The sequence below is a fragment of the Frieseomelitta varia genome, unplaced genomic scaffold (genome assembly GCF_011392965.1).
Source record: "Frieseomelitta varia isolate USP_RPSP 00005682 unplaced genomic scaffold, Fvar_1.2 scaffold_1004, whole genome shotgun sequence".
NCBI classification, from domain to species: Eukaryota; Metazoa; Arthropoda; class Insecta; order Hymenoptera; family Apidae; genus Frieseomelitta; species Frieseomelitta varia.
Window position 1 is genome coordinate 30,474 of NW_025108645.1, and position 26,203 is coordinate 56,676.

The window sequence follows — 26,203 nt, forward strand, 5'->3', positions numbered from 1 at the left end:
AATACAATGGCCATTGGATTTCTCAGCAAAATTCTTCTCTGAGACATTTCGCTGAGAAAGTGTCTAAGAATAGTTATAAAATAACAAGGGAAGAAGGAAAGGTCATTGTAAGTCATATAAAATAATTATATTAATAATCAGAACGACGTACAGTAAATTATTCATATCCTCTACAATGAACTAACTTTCAATTTTGATATAAGAATACTAAATTAATTAAGCTTCATTATTTCAACGTACATTTGATATCAAAAGTTTTCGAATGAAACGTACTTATAACTCGTTCTTCTACAATTATTACATAATAATATAAAACAAAAAAAATCCACCGATGGAGAAAGAAACGAATATTTCATCGGAACGTTCCACCCAAAAATCCACCATCGTTTACCAGATGATGCACGGATTAAGAAGATAGTATAATTGAAATACGCGCGCAAGAAAACAAAGTCTTTCCCAAAAAGCAAATAAAGCCTAAGTTAACGCGATTAATCACACTCTGGTACCCGTTTCGTCGACATCTAAATATTTCAATTAACCTCTCGTGATTCCTACTCGTGAGAAGTATCACCAGGGGATTATTCGTCGATGGCTGGAACAAATCGCGCGCCCCCGTTTCCCTAACGGATTTTAAATATCACCGGGATATCGTCGCCGACGGAGACACGCGGCGATTCGACACGCCCGATTCGATCTCGACTCGATCTTCGGCTCCTCGAAGAAAGAAAAGACAGCTGGTGTGGCTGGCTGATCGTCTCTCACGGCCGAGTGGCCGCCCGCCGGACAAATTTTCGACGGGGCAAACATCCTCGAACGACAAGCCGAGATAAAGATCATCCTTAGAAGACCACCGTTCGACCGACCGGGGAATATATACGGTTTGTTGTCGATTGTGTGTACACTCGTCGGTTGATTAGCCTCATTGTGGCCGATTCGGGCGTGCACTTGGCCCGTTGGCGACTCGTGCCATCCGGAGGCCACCACCGAGGCTGCTTCACTGCGCGCCTCCTTTCTTTTTTTTTTTTCTTTTTTCCGTTCGAAAAATCGCCTCTTCCCCCCTCTCCTCTCTTCTCTTCTCTTCTCTTCCGTCCACCTCTTATTCTCAAACGGAACAAGGTAGCGGCCCTCTAGGTTTCCTTTCTTTCTTTCTTTCGGACTAGTCATCTCTCTTCTCTCTCCTCCGCTCGAACCACGAAAAGCGCTCTCGCAGGCTCCCATTGTCGCGCGGAACGCGTCTTCGAGAGAAGAGCAAACACGCTTAACCTCCCGACCTATTGTCGCGACGGATTATCCGATTTGCCGTGTGCGAGCGTTGCCACGCCGGTGTATATGCGGCTCGATTGCGACAGAGACGCGATGCCGGCAGGTTGCACCCGCGTGCTCTTCACGAGCGCGACTAATAATCCGTAATCCCGCCGAGGTTTATTCGACGTCGCGCGTCCACCATCGTCCGCCGCTCCACTATCCTCGTTAACGTGGTACCGTCGCCGTTTACCTTAATGTCTCGTTATTACAAAACGAGCTATCCACAACCGGTTATCCTCGAGCGGTATCGCGATCCGCTTGGCCGATCCTACGCGCTTTCGAGACTCGTCAACGATGACATCGATCGCTACGTTGTTGATTTTGAACAGATTTCTAGGTGAGTTTGGGAAGGATCGTCCTGAATAGCTGACGAGACCTCGTCGCTACTTTTCTACGTACGTCGGAGATTCCGTGAAGACTCGCGACCAGAAGATTTGTCATCTTTTCCTCATTTCATTCAGCCAAGAATCTCTTTTTGTTATTAGAATATTTCCTACGGTGAACTTGCTTGCAACGTTCGTCAAGATTGTCCAAATTCATCGGGGACTTGAAGTGGTGACGAGCTGTCTGCTTTCGATTCATCTAACGTGCTCGTTTTTTCATTATTTGGTGTTCAAGTCAAATGTATCGCAGTGCTTTCCTTCTTCTTCCATATTTCACTTGTGGAACGATCTTCTCGATCGTGATTTAAAAACTGAGTACCAACGGTGATCCGAGTTCATGACATACGAATCTCTTAGATGTACGAATCTTTTATAAGTACAAAATACATCGAATCCTCGTGTATTATATTTATTTATTAATTAATGGAAATTAATCCTTCAATAGTTAATAGAGCGCAATAAAATCTTCAGATGTTAGATGTCAGAAGGAAACTTAGATATCATCTTCGAAATCCAACTATTTCCACTCAATTTTTTTTTTTAAGGATATTTGAGGAATTCTGTTCTATTATTCTAAGAAACTATACTTTACAGATATAGAGCAACATCCCCAGAATCTTTATGACACTCGTTAAAACATATGTAATTTAATTTTGTTGTTTTCTTTTTTTACATTATTATTTTTTATTATATTTTTTTTTACTAGCTTCATTTATCGCCTTTTATTTTTTGTATTATATGTACATTCCATATTCCCTTTATACCAAGAATTATCCTCTTATTATTTTCTAACTAATAAATATATACATGCATATAATAAGTAATAAATTAAAATTAAATAAAATTAAAATATTAATTGAAAAAAATATATAAATATATTAATTATATATATATCAATTAGTACTGATATCAATTAATATATCAATATCATAATCAATCAGTACAATTGTACAAATGACACAATCTGAGTATCCTAAATACAATTGGATCAAGTAATGCAAGAAATCTCAACATCAACCCTCAATAATCTGAAATTGAGTAAATCTACTTTGATAATATTTTAATCTCAAAAAAGAGGGAAGAAACTTCACTTCTATCTCATCTTTTCTAATGGCTCATTTATTATTTCACAGTGTAGCACAGACATTAGTCTATAGACTATAACAACACAATGAGTATTATCCTCTTATAGAATGTCCACTAATAGCTTGGTAGTTTCAACAATTGTAATTCCAACAACTATACAACGCTACATATAATGTTCTATGAAACATTAAGCAAAATAAGATGAAAATCGCAATGTTACAGGACTGAACTGTGTTCAATCAACTTCTTGCCATTTTGAAAGTTGGCAGGTCAACCTGGACCAATTGAACGCTCAATCCCCGATGAATAGCAATCGAATACGAGGAAATGAACTTTCGCGCATTAGATTTCGTCCCATCGTTTCGAAATGCACCAGTCATTCCACGAACCGTCCGTCTTCCCTGTCGACCAAAGCCAGGACCAAAGACACTTTCCACGATCTGTCGGACTTGATTCGACTCTTACGTTAGCGGTCGGGATGCAGCGGCCCGAGGGTCGAGCGTTATTGGATTACGCGACGTTCGGTATTGTCCCCGCGTTCGAGCGGACAGCTGTTCGTCCCAAAAGGCGACGCAAGATGCACGACGAATATGAAAATAATATTTCCTTTTGGCACCGGTATGATCGATATTTATTCGAGAGCGAGGTCGGTCGCGAGGTCCGGGCTCTGCTGCATTGTGCTCGCGGATCCGAGATCTCGTTCGGCTGGCATTGTGCTCGAAAACTCCTCGACGTTCAAAGCTCAAAGAGACGTTCTTTGCTTTACGGAGATTTTCGTACTTTCTGTCTCTCTCTCTCTCTCTCTCTCTCTCTCTTGCTCTTTCTTTCTTTCCGTTTTCTTTTTTTTTTTAGAATACATAGCTAGACATCGATAACTGAGCGGTGATGGAGCCAGCTTACTTATTTACATGTTCATTTACTGACAATTAATTTCTTTCTGGTCGTTTGATTAATGACACAGCCAAAATGGACAAAATGACCAATTTGCGATTTGTGACTTTTGTTAGAAATTTTATATACATGTAAAACGATGTATTTTTAGAGATTTAAATGGTAAAAGTTTGTGTAGCCATTGTATTTCTTCTTTTTCTTTCTTATTTTAGTGTCTCTGATGAAAATCTTATGCCTTAATTATCGGTAAACTCAGGTTGAAAGCATGTTAAGACACAGATTTAAAATAAAAATAGAAAGAAAAAAATATAATAAAAGAATTTCACTAGGAAACTTATTCGTCATTCAGGTTACATATTGAGGACGAAATATTGCTCAAAACTCTAAGCAGTTTTAAGTGATTATATTATGGTACAAGTCCAAGGCATTTATTAAAATATTTGTTTGCAACTTTAAGCAGTCCGTTTGTGGGGTCAAATTGACAAATTTGCCTTGAATCGAAGTAACAGAATATTCTCAACGCTCTTGGGCAGAGCATTTAAATTAAATTCACTTGATACAGATCAGTGCTTGAGAAAAAGAGTCTGTCTTCGAAACTGCAGTAAGATTGCGTCATTAAAAACCATTTTTAAAAAAAGGAAACAAAAAGCGAAAGTGAAATTGGCGATTGCAAAATTGAACGTAGAGATAATCTGAGGAAGGAACAAATAGACACAAGAGGAAGAATATTTGCATAGTTTAAACGAGTTTGAGAGTATCGAGTATCTAAGCTTATGAACAGATCTCGAGAATGAAGAGATCAACTCGATTGGAAATTATATTGGCAATCGTGAAAAATTGTAGATGGCCACGTTGACAGCATCGAGCTTATTCGTTTAATTAACTTTCATGTCAATTTATCTCGCTGGCTCTAATCTTTCTTACATCAGTCGCTTGACCATAGCAACATGCATCTGCAACTATAACGATGATTGATCCACTTTTATTAACAAGCCTAGATCAGATTGCTAAAGAGTAGAAAACACATTTTAACATCTGTGAGCTGAATTGACAGTTTGTTAAGTTTGATGGCTGTCTGTTTTCAATTATACTCGTAAAGGCAGTATGTTTCGAATAAATAAGAAGTAAAAAGAACGATAAAGTTAGGGAATTACAAAGTGCAGTGTAAATGTATATGTCAGAGTAAGTTTGGAACTGAACGTTCACAGTTGTAGACAGGGGAAAAAATGGATCGTCACGATCGGGAATTTACATAAGCATAGTTGCACAATGTGGCAATTTGGCCGTTAATGTAAAATTTAGTTATTCATTAGTTAGCCAATCGAGTTCCGCGGAATCGAATTGTGCGTCAGCCATCCGTCGCAATATTATTATTTATTTATTTATTCGTCCATTATCGCACAACGAACATGTCGAAACAGTTGTGAGCGTAGCATATCGGCAGGCAAAAATTATTACGCAACGAAAAGAAGAAAAAAAATGAGAAACGTGCAGATAAGAAAAGCGAGAGTGACGTGATAAAGTGAAAATAACGTCGATGGCGCAGAAACTTGAAACTTTTTATTTTATATAGCACAAAAGTGGAGGTATTGTTCAAGTGCTACTTAGGGCTACTTGAACAGTTTAGGTTTGAAATATAGGAGATTTTTTGAAAAGAAATCAACTCGGTTACTCTGTTAGTTAGAGTGGTGATACGATAGAAACGTCTGAAAATTAGAAGCGTTTTGGTAAAAACAGGAAGGGTTAATAATATCGAGCTATAACATAGTACAAGTTCCCATTTAAAAGAGAGAAAGCAAATTACAATCCTGTGGAATTTTGACTCGACGCTTAAATTTAATGTCTTTAAATCGAACATCAATGAGTATTATAAATTGTAAATAACGTTTCCAATGCTTGGTATATAATTCAAAATAATGTTACAGTTACAATAAGTAACTTGCTTGTTGGAGAAATACTGGAAAGAAAGTTGCGAGATTTCTAGGATTTCTGACACGTTCGTTTATGATCCTAAGGGAGAAGCAGAGATCAACTGTGTCTCTCCTCAATGAACAGAGAGTGAGTGAACAGCCAAGTCTGAAGACATAGTATTTAGTCATCAGATGACCAAAGATACAGGTCTAAACGCAATAAGGGTTGATTTTTAACCTCTTGCGTTGGAATCACGTGCCACAGAATTTTTTGTCTCAGAATTGCAATATTCTCTCAGTTTTAAGTATATTTATACTGAAGTATAACCCAGAAACGAAACAAATTAAACAATAATAAATTTATTACTTGCTGGTAATTTCTACCCAGTGATATGGACCGATGAATTCCAAAAGACGACGAACTACTGTTTACGGTTTGGTCACTCGTTATGGTTCGCAATCAGTTGCCAGCGACAAAGACACTCTGGAGGAGCGTCTGTTGCTGGATTTTTTTTCAATTGAAATCTTACGTGAGACGTTTTTGGCTAGACTGGTCATAGATATTGTTAATCGAATTTTCGTGGATTTTCAACTTTCGTTCGAGTCCCTCGCTGGCGATTGGACCGAGTTGATCTTTCTGCTCTCGGAGGGAAACTCGTCGCTGGCGCTGGTGGTAACTCGGCGAGTTACGATGCGTCCTCGACTCGACGCGAACGAAGGGACCACCAGAGCCCGCATCGCCGAAGAACGACGGAAGAAACTTCGATCCGACGGAATTAGATTCGCGGCCGCGGGTTGAGTTTTAAACTTCGTTTCGAGTCGAACAAACGAAGCCGGCTGGCGCCGCAACTCCGCACAACTTTGCGATTCCCTCCCCCTTCCCACCGTGGTCCGAAAGGGGTTTTCGTCCTGCTAAGTGACAAGTTTTATCGGCGTCTCTTTGCACTCGGTGTCCTTGCTGCCGGAACGAACGAGAAAGCGTTCCGCCTCGAAAAATTACGCCCGTCGAGAGCAGCGAGAGATTGCCGAGACGTTTCCTCGCACGCGCGCTCGTTCGTTCAGGTGCATCGTCTACACGATCGAAACACGGTGGAAAGGAAAGAAAAAAAAAAAAGAAAAAAGGACCGGTTTGTCGTTTCCGCGAAACACCGTGAAATCGGTCGTAGCAATATAAATATAGGCGATATAAATATAGTCGCGTTTTTGGTAGCCAAATGTGCGCCACGTTTCAACGGAGTCGATTTTCTTGTTACCTGCTTTAAAATGTTAACGCTATTTTCGTAAGACGTACAAAAATGAATCCAGAACCTCGAATTTCGTATGTTCGTGTTTTCTAACATGTACTTTTGGAAACTATCCTGTTGCCTGTGTGATGCTTCTGGTACGCATGTTAATTCATGAGTCGACAATTGATCTCTAAATTGTTTACACATCCTATGCATCGTGAGAGTGTAAAAATCTCTCATTTAACGAACCAACTTTTATCGATAATTATTAATTGTAGTATGATAGAACAATTATCGGAATCGATGAATGAATGTCATTTCTCAATTTTCGGACACGTTTCAAGCTTCCCTTCAAAGATGACGTTTGATATTGATGATTTAAACTTTCTGATAATTTCCATAGAATCAAATTACGTTAATAATAATGATAATAATTTTTTGTGGTTTTAAGTGTATAATGCTTTATATACAATCACAAATTTTAATATTTAAAAATTTAGCTTCCATTGAAACATAGATTTCACAAGTCATTAATATTTATTGCGTACATTCAATTTTTTTTTTTTTACTTTACATATTAATAACAATGACATCTATAATAAATTTCAAGAACAGTTGGACAGTAGCATGCATTAAAAAGATATAAAACAATATAAAATGAAATGTACATAAATATTATAAATGATATAAAATGATATAAAGAATGTGACGAATGAAAGTCGAGACAAACTACAGTTGAGAGTTAATGTTCATAGTTACGACACGTCACGAGCATAAAACAGCCCGTAGAACAGATAGCTAAATGGAGAAATTTATTACCGAATACTCTCTGTCATGTTAATGCTCGTATCGATGTCAATGGTATCGCTGTTTTCTTGAAAATACGCGACACGCCATTAACGTGGAATTTATACAGACGACAATAAAAAGAGAAGGAATTTCGCCTCGAATTGTAAAGAGGACACGAACATTAAGATTACCGTCTAACTTTTCTTTTAGGACAGATGAATCTGTATGTACTATCCAGCTATCACTCTCACGATTCAATAAATAAGATCGTTGAAGAATATTTTTAATCGCAGTATTCCGAATGATTCTACGCACTTGTGACATCTCATATGGAATCTTAATGTTGATGTTAATAATAAAAATAATGTTAGTATTAATAATAAAAGTAATATTAGTATTAATAATAAAAATAATATTAGTATTGGTAATAAAAATAATATTAGTATCAGTAATAAAAATAATATTAGTATCAGTAATAAAAATAATATTAGTATTAGTAATAAAAATAATATTAGTATCAGTAATAAAAATAATATTAGTATTAGTGATAAAAATAATATTAATATTAGTAATAAAAATAATATTAATATTAATAATAAAAATAATATTAATACTAATATTAATAATGAAAATAATATTAATACTAATATTAATAATAAAAATAATATTAATACTAATATTAATAATGAAAATAATATTAATACTAATATTAATAATAAAAATAATATTAATACTAATATTAATAATGAAAATAATATTAATACTAATATTAATAATAAAAATAATATTAATACTAATATTAATAATAAAAATAATATTAATAATAAAATATCGATAGCAACAGAAACAACAAGTGCTTGAGCGTGTGATGCGGTTTCTCGTCACTGACACCGCTAAAAGGTGGCATGGACCGCCGTTTCATGATCGAGAAATGGTTCTTCAAAACCGCATCAGAAAACGGTGGTTAGACTGTCGGATTTCACCAACAGACCGACCACCGTTTTGTGGTCGTGAATGCGGTTTTAAAGTAATCCGTCCGCGTTACGCCTAAATCTCGTAGCTTCTCCTTCAACGGGACGCTCCACGCGAGAGACCGCGAGAGACTAAACTCGAAACGAACGTTTCCGCTCGCGGGTCCCGGCGTATCGACGATCGCTCCGTTTGTTGAAAATCGGGAGGAGGTCGCGACAATGCCGATCGTTTACGAGCCTCGTAACGCTCCAGGCAGCGTTTCTGTCGTGATTTTTCCACGCCTCCAGCGAGAGAGATTGTAATCCGGAGATGAAAATCCACGGATAGGTGAAACCGATACCGAATATTAGACCTTTTGGTTGTTTATCTGTCTCTTTGTCCCCCTTTTTCCTTTCCCTCCCTTCGCCTGATTATAATTCATTGAATTAGAAAAGTCATTTTTTTTATATAAAAAGTAAGGACGTTGATAGATTCAACGTTCGCGTGGTAAATAAGAAACAGCTAGATGACTGCAATGATTATAACAATAGTTTTAAAACAGTATTTACAAAACACGGTGCGTTGGAATTTTGCCGAGATAGAAAATTTTAGACATGATATTCTAGATTTCAGATTTTTCACAGCATTCTTCGAATTATCTTAATATTATGAAAAAGGCAGAGAAATTGTTTGTCTTGTATATACGGTGTAATCTTGGTACAAGCAGCGAGTAAAAGTTAAATTGTAAAAAGACCAGAAGCGGGGAAAAACTCGAACTCGAGTCACTTCCAACGATTTAAGAATTGCGGAATGCCATGCACGTCGAGAATCTTTTGCTCCAAATTGCAACGTTTTCTCAGAATTAAGTATATTTAAATGTAACCCGAAAGACGAAACAAATGGCAGGTATATTTGCTTCTTGATAATTCCTATCCAGTGAGTATCGTACCGACGAGTTCGAAAGAAAAATAAAGCGACGAATTGTTGTATATACGGTTCGGTCACTCGTTATGGTCCGCGCAACCAGCTTGCCAGCGCCAAGTGGTATAAAGAACCAAAACCAGGAGAACCAAGCGAGAAAGGCAAGTTGCCGAAAGTTTCGCGAGCTACACTCTCAAATTACAATGTTAACAGTTCAACATGGGAACTCTATCAAATTTATTACGTTGCTCATCTTGTATCTCTACGCTTGATATTGCGGACTGTTGCAACCCTCTGATCGAAAGTAGCGATCGACTCGATGGTAGTTAACAATGCTGTGCTCGGTCCTTCCTCGAATTGAGCAGCACAGCCGGTGCAAACTCGAAGTTCCTCGGTCTGAGGAACCAGCCGATCGTGTACCAATGGAAACGAAGGTTCGTCGGGGGACTGCGCCGCTCGAGTCCCGGCAAATCGTCGTCCGGGAAAGATCCGAAGGGGTGGCAAAGCACAGACAGAGACGAGGAATGAAAGAGAGTACGGAAGGTAGAAACGAGGTTCTCGACCAGACGGAGGGAACACCGTGGCTCGGTGGTTTCTTTCTCTATCCTTCTCCATTTCGCCGGAGCGTTCGCTCGGATCTCTCGAGAGATCCGAGATGAGAGGGCAGGCCGACTCGGATCCCGCGAGTGGATAATTATTAATCGTTATTTTCGCCAATCACGGCCGTTTATCTCAAAGCACGCAACGCCAATTATCTATCGGCCGTTCGACCGGACGAGGGAAGACGAAGGAGAACGTCGAGTGGAGAGAGAAAGAGAGAGAAAGAGAGAGAGGGAGAGGGAATAAGCGTACAAAAGATATAGGTGGTTGGAAGGAACGCGCGGCGAAATGCCGGAGAACCGGTGAAACAAAGAAGGATAGAGAGCGAGGGCGAGATAGGACTGGCTGTGGCTCTTACGTCGTTTAGCCCTGTTTCTCCTCTTCTCTCGACGCTCACGATGGACCCGCGTTCCAGCAGATGCGTCCAGTTCCTCGTTCGAGCTGCTCTCCCCAAAAACGGTGGTTCAGTGTCATGCAGCGCGATCGTGCTTTTATCAAGAACCGACACGAGACTTTGAAACTTGTGAAATTCAGTACGATCTGTGTTTCGTCTCTTTCGTTAGATTATTTTATAATCAAAACGAACGAGAATAACGTGGATAAAGGCAGTGAATTCGAATACATTTATCGGAAGATTGAAATTCCGATCCAAGAAAGTAAGAATCGTAATACTGACAAGTACCTATGCTTCAAATTGCGTCAGGAGAACGGATAGCCTGTTATTTGCGTGAAACAGACATGAAGAATGAACCACAAAATAATCAATAATAATCGACTGAAGATTTTAATTATTTGGAACGGGCAAAAAAATGCATCGAATCGAACGAGTCGAAATTGAATTACTTCATTTTCAAGAAAGCTATAGACATTGAAGATATATATTACGAGTTTCGTCGTTTTCGTCTGCGACAACTTAATAGAAACAGAATTTTGTGGTGGATGTTGTCCATCAATTATATTGCGACGAAAGCAAATGTTTCTACCACTTATTTACATACGAATTCACATCCGGTTTACAGCCTAACCACACCGTTTTGTGGCTCGAAAATCGTTCGAAAGCGATTCGTTTGACTGAGGGTTGAATATCTCCAGAAATGAATTTCGGAGAGAAAACACTGTACTAGCAATGAATATACAACAGTCCACGAATAATTGTTATCGACAGTGACAATTCTTTAGGTGATAATGATCGTCAAAGCTGATTTTAATTGAAGGAGATGCAAGAAGAAGTTTCACCAAATAACAATGTTGCAAAATTAAAGTGAGACGAAATTAGAAAATAGAATTTACAAGATGAAAATAGAAATAGGATTTTCGTAAGCAAGATTGCCATTTCTTTTATTTTACTATATTACTTATAACAATTAGAACTTATATTTAATACTAGCGGTAATTTTACTTTGGTAATATTAAAATATTCGAAAAGCAGGAATTCAGACAAAGGCTGTATATTTTTAAAAAAATTATATTATAATTATATATATCATATATTATGTATATTTTTAAAAATTTCGTAAAACTGCCACACTTGTTAATTTGATACCAGACATAAAGGGTCAAAGCGGTTCGTCTAAAATAGACCTCATCTACTTGGAAACAACAATATTAAAATATTCGAAAAATAGTGGAGACAAATACATGGAATTATTAGAAAATTTCTTTCCCTCTTCTCTATGTTTGACAATATATAAAAAGTCATTTAATGATAGAAAAATTTAATAAAAATGTCGCGATTATCTACTTGATGCCAAACGTAAAGAGTTAAAGTGGTTCGTCTAAATTAGACCTCATCTACTTGGAAACAACAATATTAAAATATACGAAATATAGCGGAGGAGACAAATATATATAGAATTATTAAAAAAATTTCTTTACAAATAGTCATCTAACGATATAAAAAAATTTCCTACAAATATCATACTTGTCAACTTGATGCCGGGGCTTGTCAAAGCCTTATTTACTTGGAAAAATCAATGTCAAAATTGTGACAATAAAAGTTAAAATTAAACAAATTGAAATAATATTAACGAAAAATATCCATTATCACCATTATCGCCATAATTATTAGAAAATTTGCTCCCCTTGTCTCTACGTTTGTCGTCTAGACGATACGTTTCATAAAAATGTCATGCTTGTGGACTCGTAAGGAGCCAAAAGTGGTTCATCTGACGAGTGAAACCTCGCTCGGAAACCGGAATCGCGGTCTCGTGGTTACGATTTCATCGCAACGTGCTGACGATCGGAGTCGGTTCGCGTGGTTGTCGCGGAACTCGATAAACGACGAGCGTAAAGGCGTCGAGCAGAACGAGTGTGCCGCGCGCCACGCGTTACGATTAACCGTCGTTCGCGCTTTGCCTTTGACACTCGCGCTTTCATTCCTGCCCACCTACGTACGCGTTTATACACCGTAAGATACACGCCACGCACGACACGCGCGCCTTCCTTTTTCACCCGCCTCGCGCTCTTTTCTCTCGCGTCAACGTCCACTATCGCGTTTCCTTCCGACCACGCTCCACCGGAAACCACGACCCCTGTCCCTTCTCTCGCGAGATGCCGCTCGGTTTTTACCATTTAAGAGCTTCTCTCTTACCTCAGGGCAGATCAAGTCCCGCGAAAATTGGCAAGCATTCGAAAAATTGACGCTGCACCGTGTCGAATCTCCGATGAAAGAGTCGTCGGATCGATATTTGTTGATTTTCGTGCAAATGTTTTACAAGAGAAGCAAGTTCTTATTTCATTGTGCTAATTACGTCATTCTGGCATCCTTTGGATTAGACTGATTATTCTGAATATTACAGCGAAGAAAATTTATTTTAGTTTTTTTCGTTGGTGGATAATTTTCAATTTTTATTGAAGAATTATTGCGACTACGATGTGTAATATTTTCAATTTTTCCCGTCAAATCGAGTTCTCCGTATCTAACGAACAGGATTCATGAGTCTTTCGAAATCGTATTCTTCAAGGTATTTAAATAGTACATGAAGATCAATTCAACGAACACGAAAGCTTTCAATATTTTTCGTATATTTACTTGAATGTTTTTGAATAATGCGTTTGATCGGGACATTAGCAATGTTCTTCCAACACGTAATAAGAGTATTCTTCTTTTTCTCCTTTTCGAACTTACTGGTGACAAAATAAACTTTAACTTATAATGAATAATATTATTATAAATGTTATGACATTATTTTAAACACAGTGTTCTTCCTGAAACATTTGACATCTTCTTTCAAACAGCATACAGAACTGATATGTACGATATATATTTTTCTTTTATCTGAGAAACTCTAACATCTCTATATTACCTACCAAATTTGCTATAAACACTATTGCAAATTTGCAACGTTTCGAATTATAAAATCTGGACGTATAATTCAGCAAAACAAATCATTAATCATCGTATCGTGTTTCACGGAAGACCATTCAAATTAAACAAGCGTGTAACGAGATACGTCCAGTATATTATAAATTATAATTACTGTCGTTTGCCGGGCGATCAGCCGCGAATGGCTCCCCTCTGGCAAAGTACCTACGTAACTTTTTTGCGCTCCTCCGACGAATATCGAAAAAAGAAGAAGAAGAAGAAAATCCTCTTCGTCTTGTCTACGACGAGTTCACAGTTGCTCGCGATTTCAGTATTTCCGCGTAAACACGGGAAACGAAGTTGACGGTCTCAAAGGGTCTAAAGTAAACGAGAACGACGGTCGGCTGGCAAGTCTCGTAAGGCAAAGGTTCGGTGGCGAGCGGTAAAAAGTCGAAGAAATAAAGGAAGAAGAGCGAGACGAGAAAGACGCGAAATATTCGCTAGCAACCAGTTTACGCGAACCGTATGGGAAAAAGGAGGCGGTTAACGAGCATCGCGCGCGGTTTCGAATCGCGTGCAATCCTTTCGTTGCAAAATCCTCTCGTTCCACGCGCGATACGTGGTCGGTTTGCTCCTCTCCTCAGTCGAAGGCTCGAGTCGGAACGCGAGGGCAAACAACTGATTAATCAATTGGAAATTCTAGAAAGATACTTGACGTTAAAACTGTATCACTGTCAAATTCAAAATTACCACGTTGAATTGATATCCATTTTATATACGATTGAGTTGTTTGATACTTTGAACTGGCGCGTCTACACTTCCATTGATGCGACATATAGATATTAAAATTTTTGAAATTCTAGATCCCCGTTTGACATCAATCATTGATACGTGGAAAATCCAAAAGCTGACTTTCATTGATGAAATTTTCGGTGGACAGGGCAATATGCAATTACTATAATTATTACTGTATAATAATAATTAAAGATTGAAGCGCAACTTAATCTGGCTTAAGCTAACTAAGGCGGCCAATCGAATGACGTTTATTAAATTATTATTTAAATTGAACCTTTGATCTTCCTTTACTTTCAAATATCCTCAACAGAACTTGGAAGAATAGAATAGAACTGTCCTGTCGTATGATAAATTTAAAGGCGAAAATGCTTGTGAGGCAAAATATTTGCATAAATTACACGTCGATAGAAATAGTCTCGAACTTTTATAAATTGTTATATAAAGTCTTCCTTCTAAAATCGTTCGTCAAACCATCTTTCCATCAGATCCGCCCATTCGAATGAACGCAACTGTTAGTATTAATTCGGCATCTAAAATTTCACAGAGTCCTATCGTCTTGTAATTAAAACAAATTATTATTATTATAATTTACACATTATTATTCAAACTTTAAATTCACCAGTCACATATTAATACAGAATATATTTCATTAATTCTTTCGTTTGAAATATCTTTATACAGTTAATTACACCGCGATCATTTAAGGAGGTATTCTAGTGTGAACTTTTGAAAAAAAATCGATTTTCTTTTTTGCATATTCTTAAAGGACATAGTTTTATAAATAAATCTCTGTGAACTCCTAAAATTAACGAAGTTATGGTTGTTTGAAGAATAACTAAACTTTAAAGACATTTTTCTGGAAACTATGTTCTCCAAAACGGTGTCCATGGTATCTCTACTTGATCAATCTCAAAATTTTAAATACGCATTTAATACATGTGTGACTATAGACAGTGATTCTGCCAGAATCAACCAAAAAATTTTAATTTTTTCATATTTTTGTAGGCTTCCGAAGTTTAACAAAAACATGCAGAAATAGATAATCGAACTTCAAAGTATCGCCACTTTTTTAATTACTGACTTTCTCCTTTTGTTTTGGTACCTGCTATGGCCAAACTCATACTAATTAAGGAACATTCACGTTTCCTTATTTCCGACAAGCAGAATGACCGGAATCGTGAGACGACCTTTTTTAAAAGCGACTATGCTTGAGAATATACAGTGCCAATTAATTAATTTTAACATTTTTCGCCCCAAAGAATTTGTAAACGTCGTTGAAATACGTACAAATAAACCTTGTCAATTTGCCTACTGCAGTGGGTATAGTAGTTTCTTTGCAAAAAATTCCCTAACAAAAAGTTAAAAAAAAAAAATCACGCACTTTACACTAGAATATAATACCCTCTTAACTCATCAGTGTTTAGCCACGGCGAGAGATTCGATGTTCGCCGATCGTCGCGCGAGGAACGACACGATCGAGGTTGGGCGTGTAAATGGCGAAGAAAAAAGTCGCGTTCCCCACGATATGCGGCGGTGTAACGCGTTGGCTCCGTGACGCGATACGATTTGATAAGTTGTGTCAACTGCTCGTTAGTTAATTGTCGGTGCGACACACACACACACACACACTCTCTCTCTCTTTCTCTCTCGTCCAGTGTGCCGCGGAACGAGTCTACCGGCCCGTGTACGCGCCGGTATACGCAGTCGCAACGAGCCCAACCCCCTCACCCTCTGGCTAACTTTGTCACCCTTTTCGGACACCCTCGGCTGATGCTGGCAACGCGATCCCCGCAACCGCCCGATGTACTAGCCGCTGTCCAATGAATGCCCTTCATTTCCATACTTCGCTCGACGGTCAGTGAGACCGGCTAATCAGATTATTTAACCCTCGCTCGACCCGCTTGTCCTCTCTTGTCTCCTTCTCTCTCTTTCTCGACCCCTCCGAATCTCTACGCGTGATTTTCGCGACGATTCACAAGGCGCCTATGTATGTGCCTTGTTCGCGATTCTTTATGTATGTATGTATGTATGTATATATGTATGTACATACGTATCTGCAAACGAAAGTGCGCGCGAACGCTTGACGAACGAACGAAAAACGATGGCGCGGTGTAATTACGCGCGTCCGCGGCGTCGAACGATCCTTCTCTCACCTAAGAGACCCGGCCTCGCAAAAACGGAGGTGATTCTTTCTGTTGGACCGGAGGAACCACCGCGTGGATGAACGTCTGTTTCGTAATCCCAGTCGAGGAATCCGAAAGACCCCCGACGCGGCCCGTCCCGGAGAATCTCGTCCTGGAATTAGTCGTAAGCCCGTTTAGCATACGCCCGCGGCAAAAACTCTCCTAGCCGTCGTTTCTCGTGGCTTCGTGGCTCGGTCCTCTCGGTGGCCGCGATCTCGTCGCGAGGGAGAGTCGAATTTGTAGCTGTTCGTTTAAGACCGACTTTCGTAAGAAACGATCGGAATCCGTAGCAGAAACTATGATTTTTGTGTGTTTTCTGGCTAAAGTTCTCTTGCAGGTAGTGTCGGGATCAGACCAGGCCTTGACTAGGCGACTTAGGATTAATATTTATTTTACTCGAGGTACATTTTACAGCAGGCAAAGAAGTAAAATAATTGGAAAATGATTATTTGATATTGGCGCTACTTGAAATATTTGAAAACGATACAGAAAATGTCAAGTTAGATGCTTCTATTTATGTATTTCGCGATGCATCATTTATACTTGCACGAATTCGTCGGTATAAATGCAGAAAATTACAAATTCGTTATTATTTTGACTAGTCTGGTAGATAGCATTAAATAACACATCGTAGTATTTGATTCGATGTCATCTTGAAATAATTCTACGTCAGTGTATGTTCGAGCAAGCAAATAACTTGCCTCAAAAAATTATTCAATCAGTTGCCTATCAAATGAAATAATTCTACTTTGTTTTTCATTTTGTGTCTGCTTCTGTAAACAATTCTTCAAGCAGTTTCTAACTCTTTTCTTTCGCACAAAGTTTACCTTTTACTACCACTGAATTAATTCAAATGATTCATTTGATTTGAGCAAAGTTGCCTTTCCTAGATTATTATTCACATCAGTGGGAACGATTCCTCATATCGAAACTTTTGTTTGTCAAATTTCTTTATATTTCAAATGAAATTTGAACCCGATCCACCTTTACAATAATAATTTCTTTATTTCATCTAGCTATTTACTTTTCCAATGGATGATTCACTTTTGAAACAACTTAGCATACACAAATATTCCATCGCGAAGTGCTTTACGTGTGCACATGACGCTCGAATGAAGTGACAAGAATTTTACATTGCAAAATTAAATTAAACGATACTGACAATTACATCCATGCCACGTTCAAGCCGAGAATTATGCGGGAAGAAAGTTCGTGCTTTCGCAGCGCTCAGGAAATCCAAGTTGGAGATCACGAATTGACTCCCGACCGCGGGATCTGTTTTGCAAAACGAATTTTACGCGGTGGACGAACGAGGCCGCGCTACTCGAGGGGCGAGTGGAAGAAGAAGAAGAAGCGAGAAGGACAGAGTCGACAGCAGGGAGGATCGGCTCGGTGGCACGGGGTTATAACGTAATTGTATTAGTCGGCTAGGGAGAGCACGGCGTGCGAGCAAAGGGGTCCGGCCGTAAAATTAATGCCTTCGGCTTATCAGTGGCCTGACACTTCAGCGCCTGAAAGCCTCGCGTTCCGAGCACTGGCGCGGAACTCGGGGGATATCCCAGTCGCGGATGTTCTCCTCTCTCTCTCTGTCTCTCTCTTTCTCTCTCTTTCTCTCGTTCTCTCGACCCACCATACGAATAGTTACACGCTGCCGGCCAGAGTAATTCCGATTTCCCGACTCGGTGGTAGTACTTGGTTCGTCGTCGTCGTCGTCGTCGGTCACCGCCAATTACTCGCTCGTTTTCGCGCGTTCTAATCGTCACGCTTTTCGCTCCTTTCCGAACGAGAGTGTTCCCTCATCTTCCTTTCGTTTCGCCTCGTTCCGTGGAACGAAGCACACACGCACGGGCAGGAGGAGTATGCTCGTGTATCCCCTCGGCAGAGCGCGGTCGGGACGTTTTCGGTAGGCTATTTCCCTCCTAATGAGTGCCCCATTAGGAAGTAACGGAAGGTATGCGCACCGGGTTCTGTCACGGGCCCACGCGGCTCGATGTAAATCGGATTAATTAAAGTCCGGCATCGGGCAGCGAAAAGCGAAACCGAAGGGGAACCTCGAAGAAGAAGAACAACAACAACAACGACGAGAACAAAAACAAGAAGAAGAAGAAGAAGAAGAAAAAGAAGGAAAGCGGAGAGCGCGGGAATCGTTCCCTCGGATCTCGCGATTTCTCGCGCGAATCCTCCACAAGAGAGGATGTTCGTGGTATCGAGATGACGCGACGCTTACGCGGAATAAATAGATTCCGGGTTACACGACGACGCTCGTGCAAAGGTTGAGGAGCGCGCCGAGCGTGACGAATCTCGTTGGCAAAGCCAATACACCCGGCCTTCGAGATGTTCCTGATTGAGACCAGAGCGCGAAGCTTGCGAGCAGCGAGAGAGGAGGGAGGTATTCGTGTATATCGAAGCGTGGAGGAAAAAAAAAAAAAAAATTGGATCGGTCACGGACACGTGGTACACATCGCCGCACCGCGGAGATCTCGTTCGTTCCTGACTCGAACCGAGAAGGAACCTCCCTATTCCTCCAACTTCCCCTGCGCGGAGAAACTTCTCTCTCTTTCGCCTGGTTTTTCCCTTTCTTGCCTTCTCGGTTTCTTCTCCGGAGCGAGAACTCCCCCTCTTCGACAGCCGTAAGCGGCGCGGCGCGGTTAGGGGATGCTGACTCATACAGGCCGCTCGGCGTCGCACCGCATAGCGGATACATGGCGTGTCACCCCGAATATTATTCGACCGCCTGACAGCGCAATCTGTGAATGCGCGATATTGTCTGGTGGTGGAAGCGGTGGCGGTTCGACTACGTTCCGACGGTTACGCTCGGCATGTGGCACTAGGAATGCCACGCGTGCACCCGCCGCGAGTGAGTTCTTCTCTCTCGCGCGCGCAGCCCGGCTATCTTGACGCGCGATTTTCTACCAGCGTATTTATAGACGTTTGGTACAGTTGATAATTGTACGTGCGTAGAGAAAAAAGAAAAAAAAAAGAAAAAAGAAAAAAGGAGAAAGGAACGTGCTTCGCAACGCTCGATTTTCTGGAATTTCCCGACATATTGCCTGCCGACGTTTCAATTTTTACTTACTATCGACGGATATAATATCTTTACAATCGCGTTACAGAGTAACTGTAGGGCAATGCATACAATGATAACTGAATATCAAGGCTGTTTTGGTCTATATTTTAGTGAAAAATGGCTCCAACAAGGAACAAATGGATGAGCAGAAACTTACAATGAATTTATTAGAATTTATTAAAAGGAGCAAGGACTTATAACTCACAAAGGAATTATTGGAATTATAATTTGATTTAATTTTTAATTACAACAAGTCCGTTAGAATTTATTGAAAATTCGTCCCACAAAATCGATCCTAAAGTCCTCGAGATTTCCTACGCCACCGTCAGTATCACGTCACTCGCGTCGCGCGTACAATATTTACGAGACTGTTCGAGAAAAATTGCGCGAGACGCAGCGTGACTGGAGGAACGCCGCGATTCGTCACGAGCCACTAACAGTGAGTCGCCGTGAATACACCGTGAATAGCGCCAATGTTATAGCGTGCAGTCATACGATGCACTTAAAAATCCCTCGATTTTAAGGATCCTCGTCCTCCCGTTGCAACCAGTGCGTACGTGTGCAGGCAGTTCGAGAAAGAAAGGAGAAGAAAAGGAAAAAAGGAACAGACGAAGAAGTGGAGAAAGAGCAGTTCGTCGACGTTTGTCTCGGTTTCGTCGGGAAACGAAACGACGAGGAGAAGAGAAGACGGGATTTTATTTAGGCGCAAGCGTGTTTTATGGCTCCCCCCGTTTGACACGGGATGCCGTTAAATATGCGACAGACCGTGCGCGTTTCTCTCCCTGTCGGCCAACGCGTGCCTTCCCCCTCGCTTCCTATTCTCGCCCCGATGTCTCTGTTATCGTTCCGAGGATCCTTCTATTAACGAGACCACGCCGCCGGCAGACGAACCGTCCAGGAATTTTTCGACGTTCGAGAAAGGCGTTTCTTCTACTTTTGTTCCTTCGAGGCCGGCAGCTGCGATCGCCCCGGCCGAAACGACAGGCGAAACGTCGTTTTTTCCACGGATTCCCGAGGTCGTTAGCGTCGTCGAATCCCGGGCTCTAAATTAAGAACCGCGGTACGAATTTGTTGCGCGTGCCAATTTGCACCGATCGGAGCCGAGCGTTCGAGGCTCCGGAGTCCAGAGTCGTTTTGGCGAGAGCGATCATGAGTGTGTAGCCTACCACGGGAACGTTCCAACTGAAAAGGTGACGCCAAATTAAGTAGAAACTCGATTTCGTTATAAAATTGGCTAGAGAAAGAGAGAGAGTAAATACGTAGTATACTTGTTTAAAGTAATCAAGATTTTTTTCAAATTTCTACAAGCGTGTATTTCGTATTTCTTTCACCGACGCATGGGGTCGGGGATTCTTCGAATTTTGGAATTGGATGAAGCATGGTTCGCGTATATACGCAATGTTCAACTTTACGTCAGATTTCCAGCGGATTTGAAAAAAACTATAATTAACATTGTTAGAGGTAGCCAAATATTTCCAGTACAATAAAAGATTTTACGCGTTTCGCACGTTTATGCTAGCTCATTATGGATTTATTCAACGTAGTCGCAGACAATTTTTGTCACATTAACTCGATGCATTTTTTTTTTTTAATTACTCGATACTTTTCTTTTTTTTAATAATAATTGCAATTCGTAACCTAGTTCTAACTTTCGTAAGCCTTGTATCTTACTTTAGAACATACCTTACATATCCTCCATATTTAATGTACATAATTTCTTTCTGCTTTACCAAAGAGTTTGTCAACCGTATCAGAAATATCGCTGCTTCAATTTTCTTAAATTTCATGGGAAGAAAATGTAAGAAAGTCCTTGAAATTTTCATTCATAACCATGTTGAAAATATGAACCAATTGAGAAAGCTACTGCGTCAACTGCCCTCTTAGGAATACGACGAGATTTTTCGCGAGCAGCAAATTGTGCAAAACAATGAAATTTATCCGGCGGTAATTACATTAAGGACAAACTTTGAGAAATAAATAAAAATTTTGAAATTTTGTTTTACAAAGAATCTGATAAATCGTAACAACGTAACAGTCTATAAAGTCTCTTCGATTGATTGTGAGAAACGATAGTGACGTCACTATGGTGACGTACCGTTTAAGAAGATGACGCATGCAAAAATTGTAATACAGAGACCATTTAAGTGAGGCCATCGAAATATCTTTTCGAATCGTGATGATGTAAAGAAACATTTCCTGCCTAATATAAATGGTATCAAACTTTCTTTTTCTTTTACCAAGGTCATTTTCGTCGGAGTATTCAAACTGTATGTTCTCTTTTATTGCATCGTGTAGCTGGTAAAACGATACGTTCAGATAGTTACGAGATTAACCCCTTAGGCTGGCAACTGGTTCGCGGACCATAACGAGTGACCAAACCGTCGCTAAAATTCGTCGCTATCTTTTTGAACTCGTCGGTACGATATCACTGGATAGAAATGATTAAGAAGTAATAAACTTGTCAAATTCCAGCGCAAGAGGTTAACGAATCAATTCGCTGTCGCCTCCATCAAGAAGGCGTATTCTCGTCTCGAAGAGGCTTGACCAAACACAAATCGTAGAACTTGAAAATCGGTGAAAGCTAACGGAGTTTTTTTTTTTTTTTCTTCTTCTTTTACAAAGTTTTACAGTCGTACGGACAAGAATCGAGAGGATGGCCGTGAAATTTCAGCCGACGGTGTCGCGGATTCACCTTTTGCCGCGGAATCGGTGAAAAGGATATGGCCGCTTTGTTTCGAGGACGGCGTCGCCGGCCGATATCACGGTCGAGCGAGTTTTCGGGGCAGTGGAAGGACGGAAATACGGGCTGTCGGCCGACTCTGTAGCAGTCGGCGGGGCCTGGTAATACGCCGCGCGGCCTGTGCGAGGTTAAGCGACGAGTCGATTGAACGCGGTGATCGCGAGGACACTCTGAGAGGAGAATGGGAGGGGGTTAGGGTCGGGGGTCGCAGCAACGGGTCCAGCAACCGAGGTGGAGCACGCGGAGTCGTGGCCGAGGGTTCGTTTCGGCCGAGGACGTCGATAAGCGGCTCGCATTGTCCGACGGTCACGTGGCCCACCCTCGCACACCCCGAAACGACGCCTTGTCCATGGGCTACCGTCGTTTATATTAAACTCCGAGGTTAATACCGTGGCTTACTCTAATACCGGGGCAACCCTTTGCCCTGCGATACGCCGATAAGGGTTACCGCGGCCAACCGGCCAACTTCCTCCTTCGTTTCTCTCGGCCGCGAGCAGCCACACGTCTCCGCGTTCTCTCGTGAAACAGCAACGCCCGGAGTTTCGTGGAAAGAAGCGACCAGATCATTTATACAGACGACCGTGCGCTCGGATTCGGAAGCGTAGCACCAAGTACAATCGGACATTATATCCATATTTCACTTTGAATCACGTTATCGTTTGTACCGAATCATAGTTTTGAAAGTGTAATTTTGAAAAAAGGGGACTTGGGCAGGAAAGGGCATTGCACTTTGAATATTTCATTAGGCTCTTTAACTCGAGTGGAACGACCTGATAATTAGTTTCATAAATATTAATAATATATAATTATCATATTATATATGTATATATATATATATATATATATATATATATATATATAACAACGACAAATAGCTTTTATATAAATATTAATTTTCTGAAGTTGATATTCGCAATATATATTGAATCGACTTCAGAAAATTAATATTTATATAAAAGCTATTTATAGTCGAACAAAATTACCGTCAGGGTAAATTCCGCCCGAGTTAAAGGACCACCCAAACGTTGACTTACACAAATCTTGCAACATCTCACGAAAAATATGCCAATCTACCATTCATCCTTTGTTGCAACATATCTCGCTGCAGATGACAATAACGACAAGACGAAACGAGACATCCTGCACAGTGCTTAAAATACACCAGATACGTCCCGAAATGTGTACAGACATTAACGTTTTAACGCTCGGCTACGGAGAGGCCACCTTGTGTTATAGATAGATGTGCCTTCAATCAGACAGAGGAAATATAATGCGAATACTGTGCGGAAGAGCGGCGTGTTCCGCGTGGAAAGTTGAAAGAATCAAGGTTTCGCGAACGGGAGCCGTCGTTTTCCATCGACGGCGAGCGAGCGAGCGAGCGCGAGATGCAAAGAGGGCAGATAATAAAAGGAAAATGGGTAACGCTCAAAGTCAAGAGTTGGGGGACGCGACCCCGACTCGACACCGAGCAACAATGCGCCCGATAGAGAGGCGGCCGCGAGTCGCTGTGCTCGTGGTCCCGGGTTCGCAGATAACGCGCGCCAACCCTCCCTCTTCGCGACTCATCCCTTCGCGCTTCGATTCTCGTTTGCTCGTTTCGTTCCCTCCTCTCGTTTATCTCGTTCGTTCTGCTGTTTTTCGCCACCGTTGCTCTCTATCTCTTCGAAATCTTCGAAATCGTAGTCACCTGAGCGGGAGGGGGGAGGGAGGGGGGGTTGAGTAACGCTGTTTGTTTAACGATGTTTCAAAACATGATAAATAATACAACTTTTGATCATTTTACATAATAATACACGCGTGATAAAACGAAGTTTCTGGAGTCTGTGTAATTCCGAATAAAATATGTTTTGATACAACAAACACTACGTGTGGTAGAAATGCATGTGAGCATGTTCACTGTTCGGGTCTTATGCGTGTGTTACGTGTACGCTATTTGAGAAGTCAGATTTATTTATTGTAATCGTGTTAGTGTTACTTCATGATATTTCTTGAATGAAATTCATTCAATATTGATCGAAAAACGTGAATCAATGCACGTCACGTGTGATACGTTGGACGGGAACACTCACGGAGTGAATTCCAAGGATTTGCTCAATGTTTCTTTAATAGATTCCATAATTTTATGAAATTTCAAGAAATTGGAGGATTTCATGATATTTTAATAAGTCATTACTTGGTTCTTAATGGATTGATATTAGAAATACCGATGACTAAAAAAAAAAAAAGAGATGAAAATTATAGTAATAAAGTTTATAATACAACAAACAATACAAGCTCTTGTTCGTACATTTTACGAAAAATGTTTCTAAAATAACTTCATTTTATATCATATATTTTTCTACATATATATTCTTCATACATATTCTTTTATATATGTAAAAGAATACTTCACACCAAGCTCGAGTAAGAAACAAAAATAAAAATTTGTATGATAAAATAAAATAAAATAAATAAATATAAATATAATAAATAGAATTTGTATAATATAATCTAAAATACAAATAAAATAAACAGACATTTCAAATTCACAAAATTTCTATCAAAAATTACAAATTAATATATTAAACTTGTTAAATTCAATGTCAATAATACACCCTCTCAACTCCCCCCGCAATCTCTAATAAATATCAAATATAAATAGTGTGGTAAATATAAATTTACTCGAACCTTCGGTATCGTTTTCTGTCGCCTTCGATATATCGACGAGCAAACCGTATAATCTCGACGGAGGAGAACGGTTTCTCACGAGGCTCGATCGATAGACGCTGATTAGAGATAGTAACGCGAAGAACGCGGAATCGCATCGAACAGACCCATTTTCCGTTCGTCTTTCTCTCTCTCTCTCGATAGTTTTGCCGTGATCGATAAATTATCCGAGGTTAACAGGTGAGCGCGGCGAACGACAGACGGCGATAATAACGACAACGATAAACGCGTCAATAATACGTCAGGAAGGAGGATCGGGGACGCGGAAACGCGGCTAGGCGATATTAACGATCGGCGTTCCGACTGTACGCGCTCGCTGCTGGATTTCCCTTCGATTTGGGTTACCGTCCCTCCCCCGTCTCTCCTCCCTCGTTCCCTCGGCTTTGATCCATCGCCACCGGCCGACATTCTGGCCGCGTTCACCTCCATTTCCTTCTGCGGCCTTTCGTTCTTCTCGCGGCCGCGAGTATCCACCAGGCAGACGAGAGGGTGGCGTTTACGGCAATTGGACCCCCTCGTGATTTTCGTGTGTGTGTAACGAGAGAGAAAGTATCTCGGGGCATTGAATCGAGAAAATCATTTTAAAGTTTCGGTTTTTTTTTTCTCTCTAATGAAATTGGACCGTTTAATGCGAAAAATTAATTTTTTGCCTGTTTAATATCATTAGTCTCGGACAAGTCACTTGAAACTTCTTTCTGTTTTACACGGGAATAGTATATTTTCACAATGTAAATCTTGTACTTTAGTAATCCCAACGTTAAGAAGAAGTTTGAAATTGAAGAGCGGCGTTGTCACTCTTTCCTCTACATTTTTTTTTTTTTTTTTGTTAATTATTACATTGCAAACTTTTCCTATTCCTTTCACTTTAATTTTTCTAACAAAAATTTTTATACTAGATACGTCTCAAAAGTTTCCTGCAGAATTTGACTTCTGTCTTATCCTCCTTCGAATATCATCCCGCCTCCTCAATGGCAAACGATTTGGCACAGTAAATAACATAAAAATCCACTTAACGAATCGCAGAAGTTTTGAGCAAGAATGATAGAACAGAATGGATCGTACGGGATCCTATATCGTATATAGAGAATGAAGCGTAAAATATTGTATTACGATGCATCCATTGCCAATTAAAACGAAAGAAACTTTTGGAACAGTCTAATACTTTAGTCATCGGTAAACAATCACAGTGTTAAAATGAAATTTCATATTGTAGCCGTATCACCATCACTTGCTCTACGTAAGTACGTTTCGGCATGATTTAAATGCTCGTGCATCTATCCCAGGCTGGAGCGAGAGAGATTAGCCGCTCGAAATCCGGTTGCCCCCCGTCGACCATCTCATCCGAC

At 40.3% G+C, this 26,203-nt stretch overlaps 1 protein-coding gene across 2 annotated transcripts in view; it reads right to left on the minus strand.

The window, feature by feature from the left end:
• Positions 1–20,558: 20,558 nt before the first annotated feature.
• LOC122529298 (steroid receptor seven-up, isoforms B/C-like) overlaps positions 20,559–26,203 on the minus strand; it is a 75,865-nt gene continuing 70,220 nt past the window's right edge. For both annotated transcript variants that reach the window (XM_043655411.1, XM_043655326.1), the window contains exon 4: positions 20,559–20,593. In XM_043655411.1, coding sequence (XP_043511346.1) covers positions 20,574–20,593 — 20 coding nt within the window. In that variant the 3' untranslated portion in view covers positions 20,559–20,573. The remainder of the gene's footprint in view (positions 20,594–26,203) is intronic.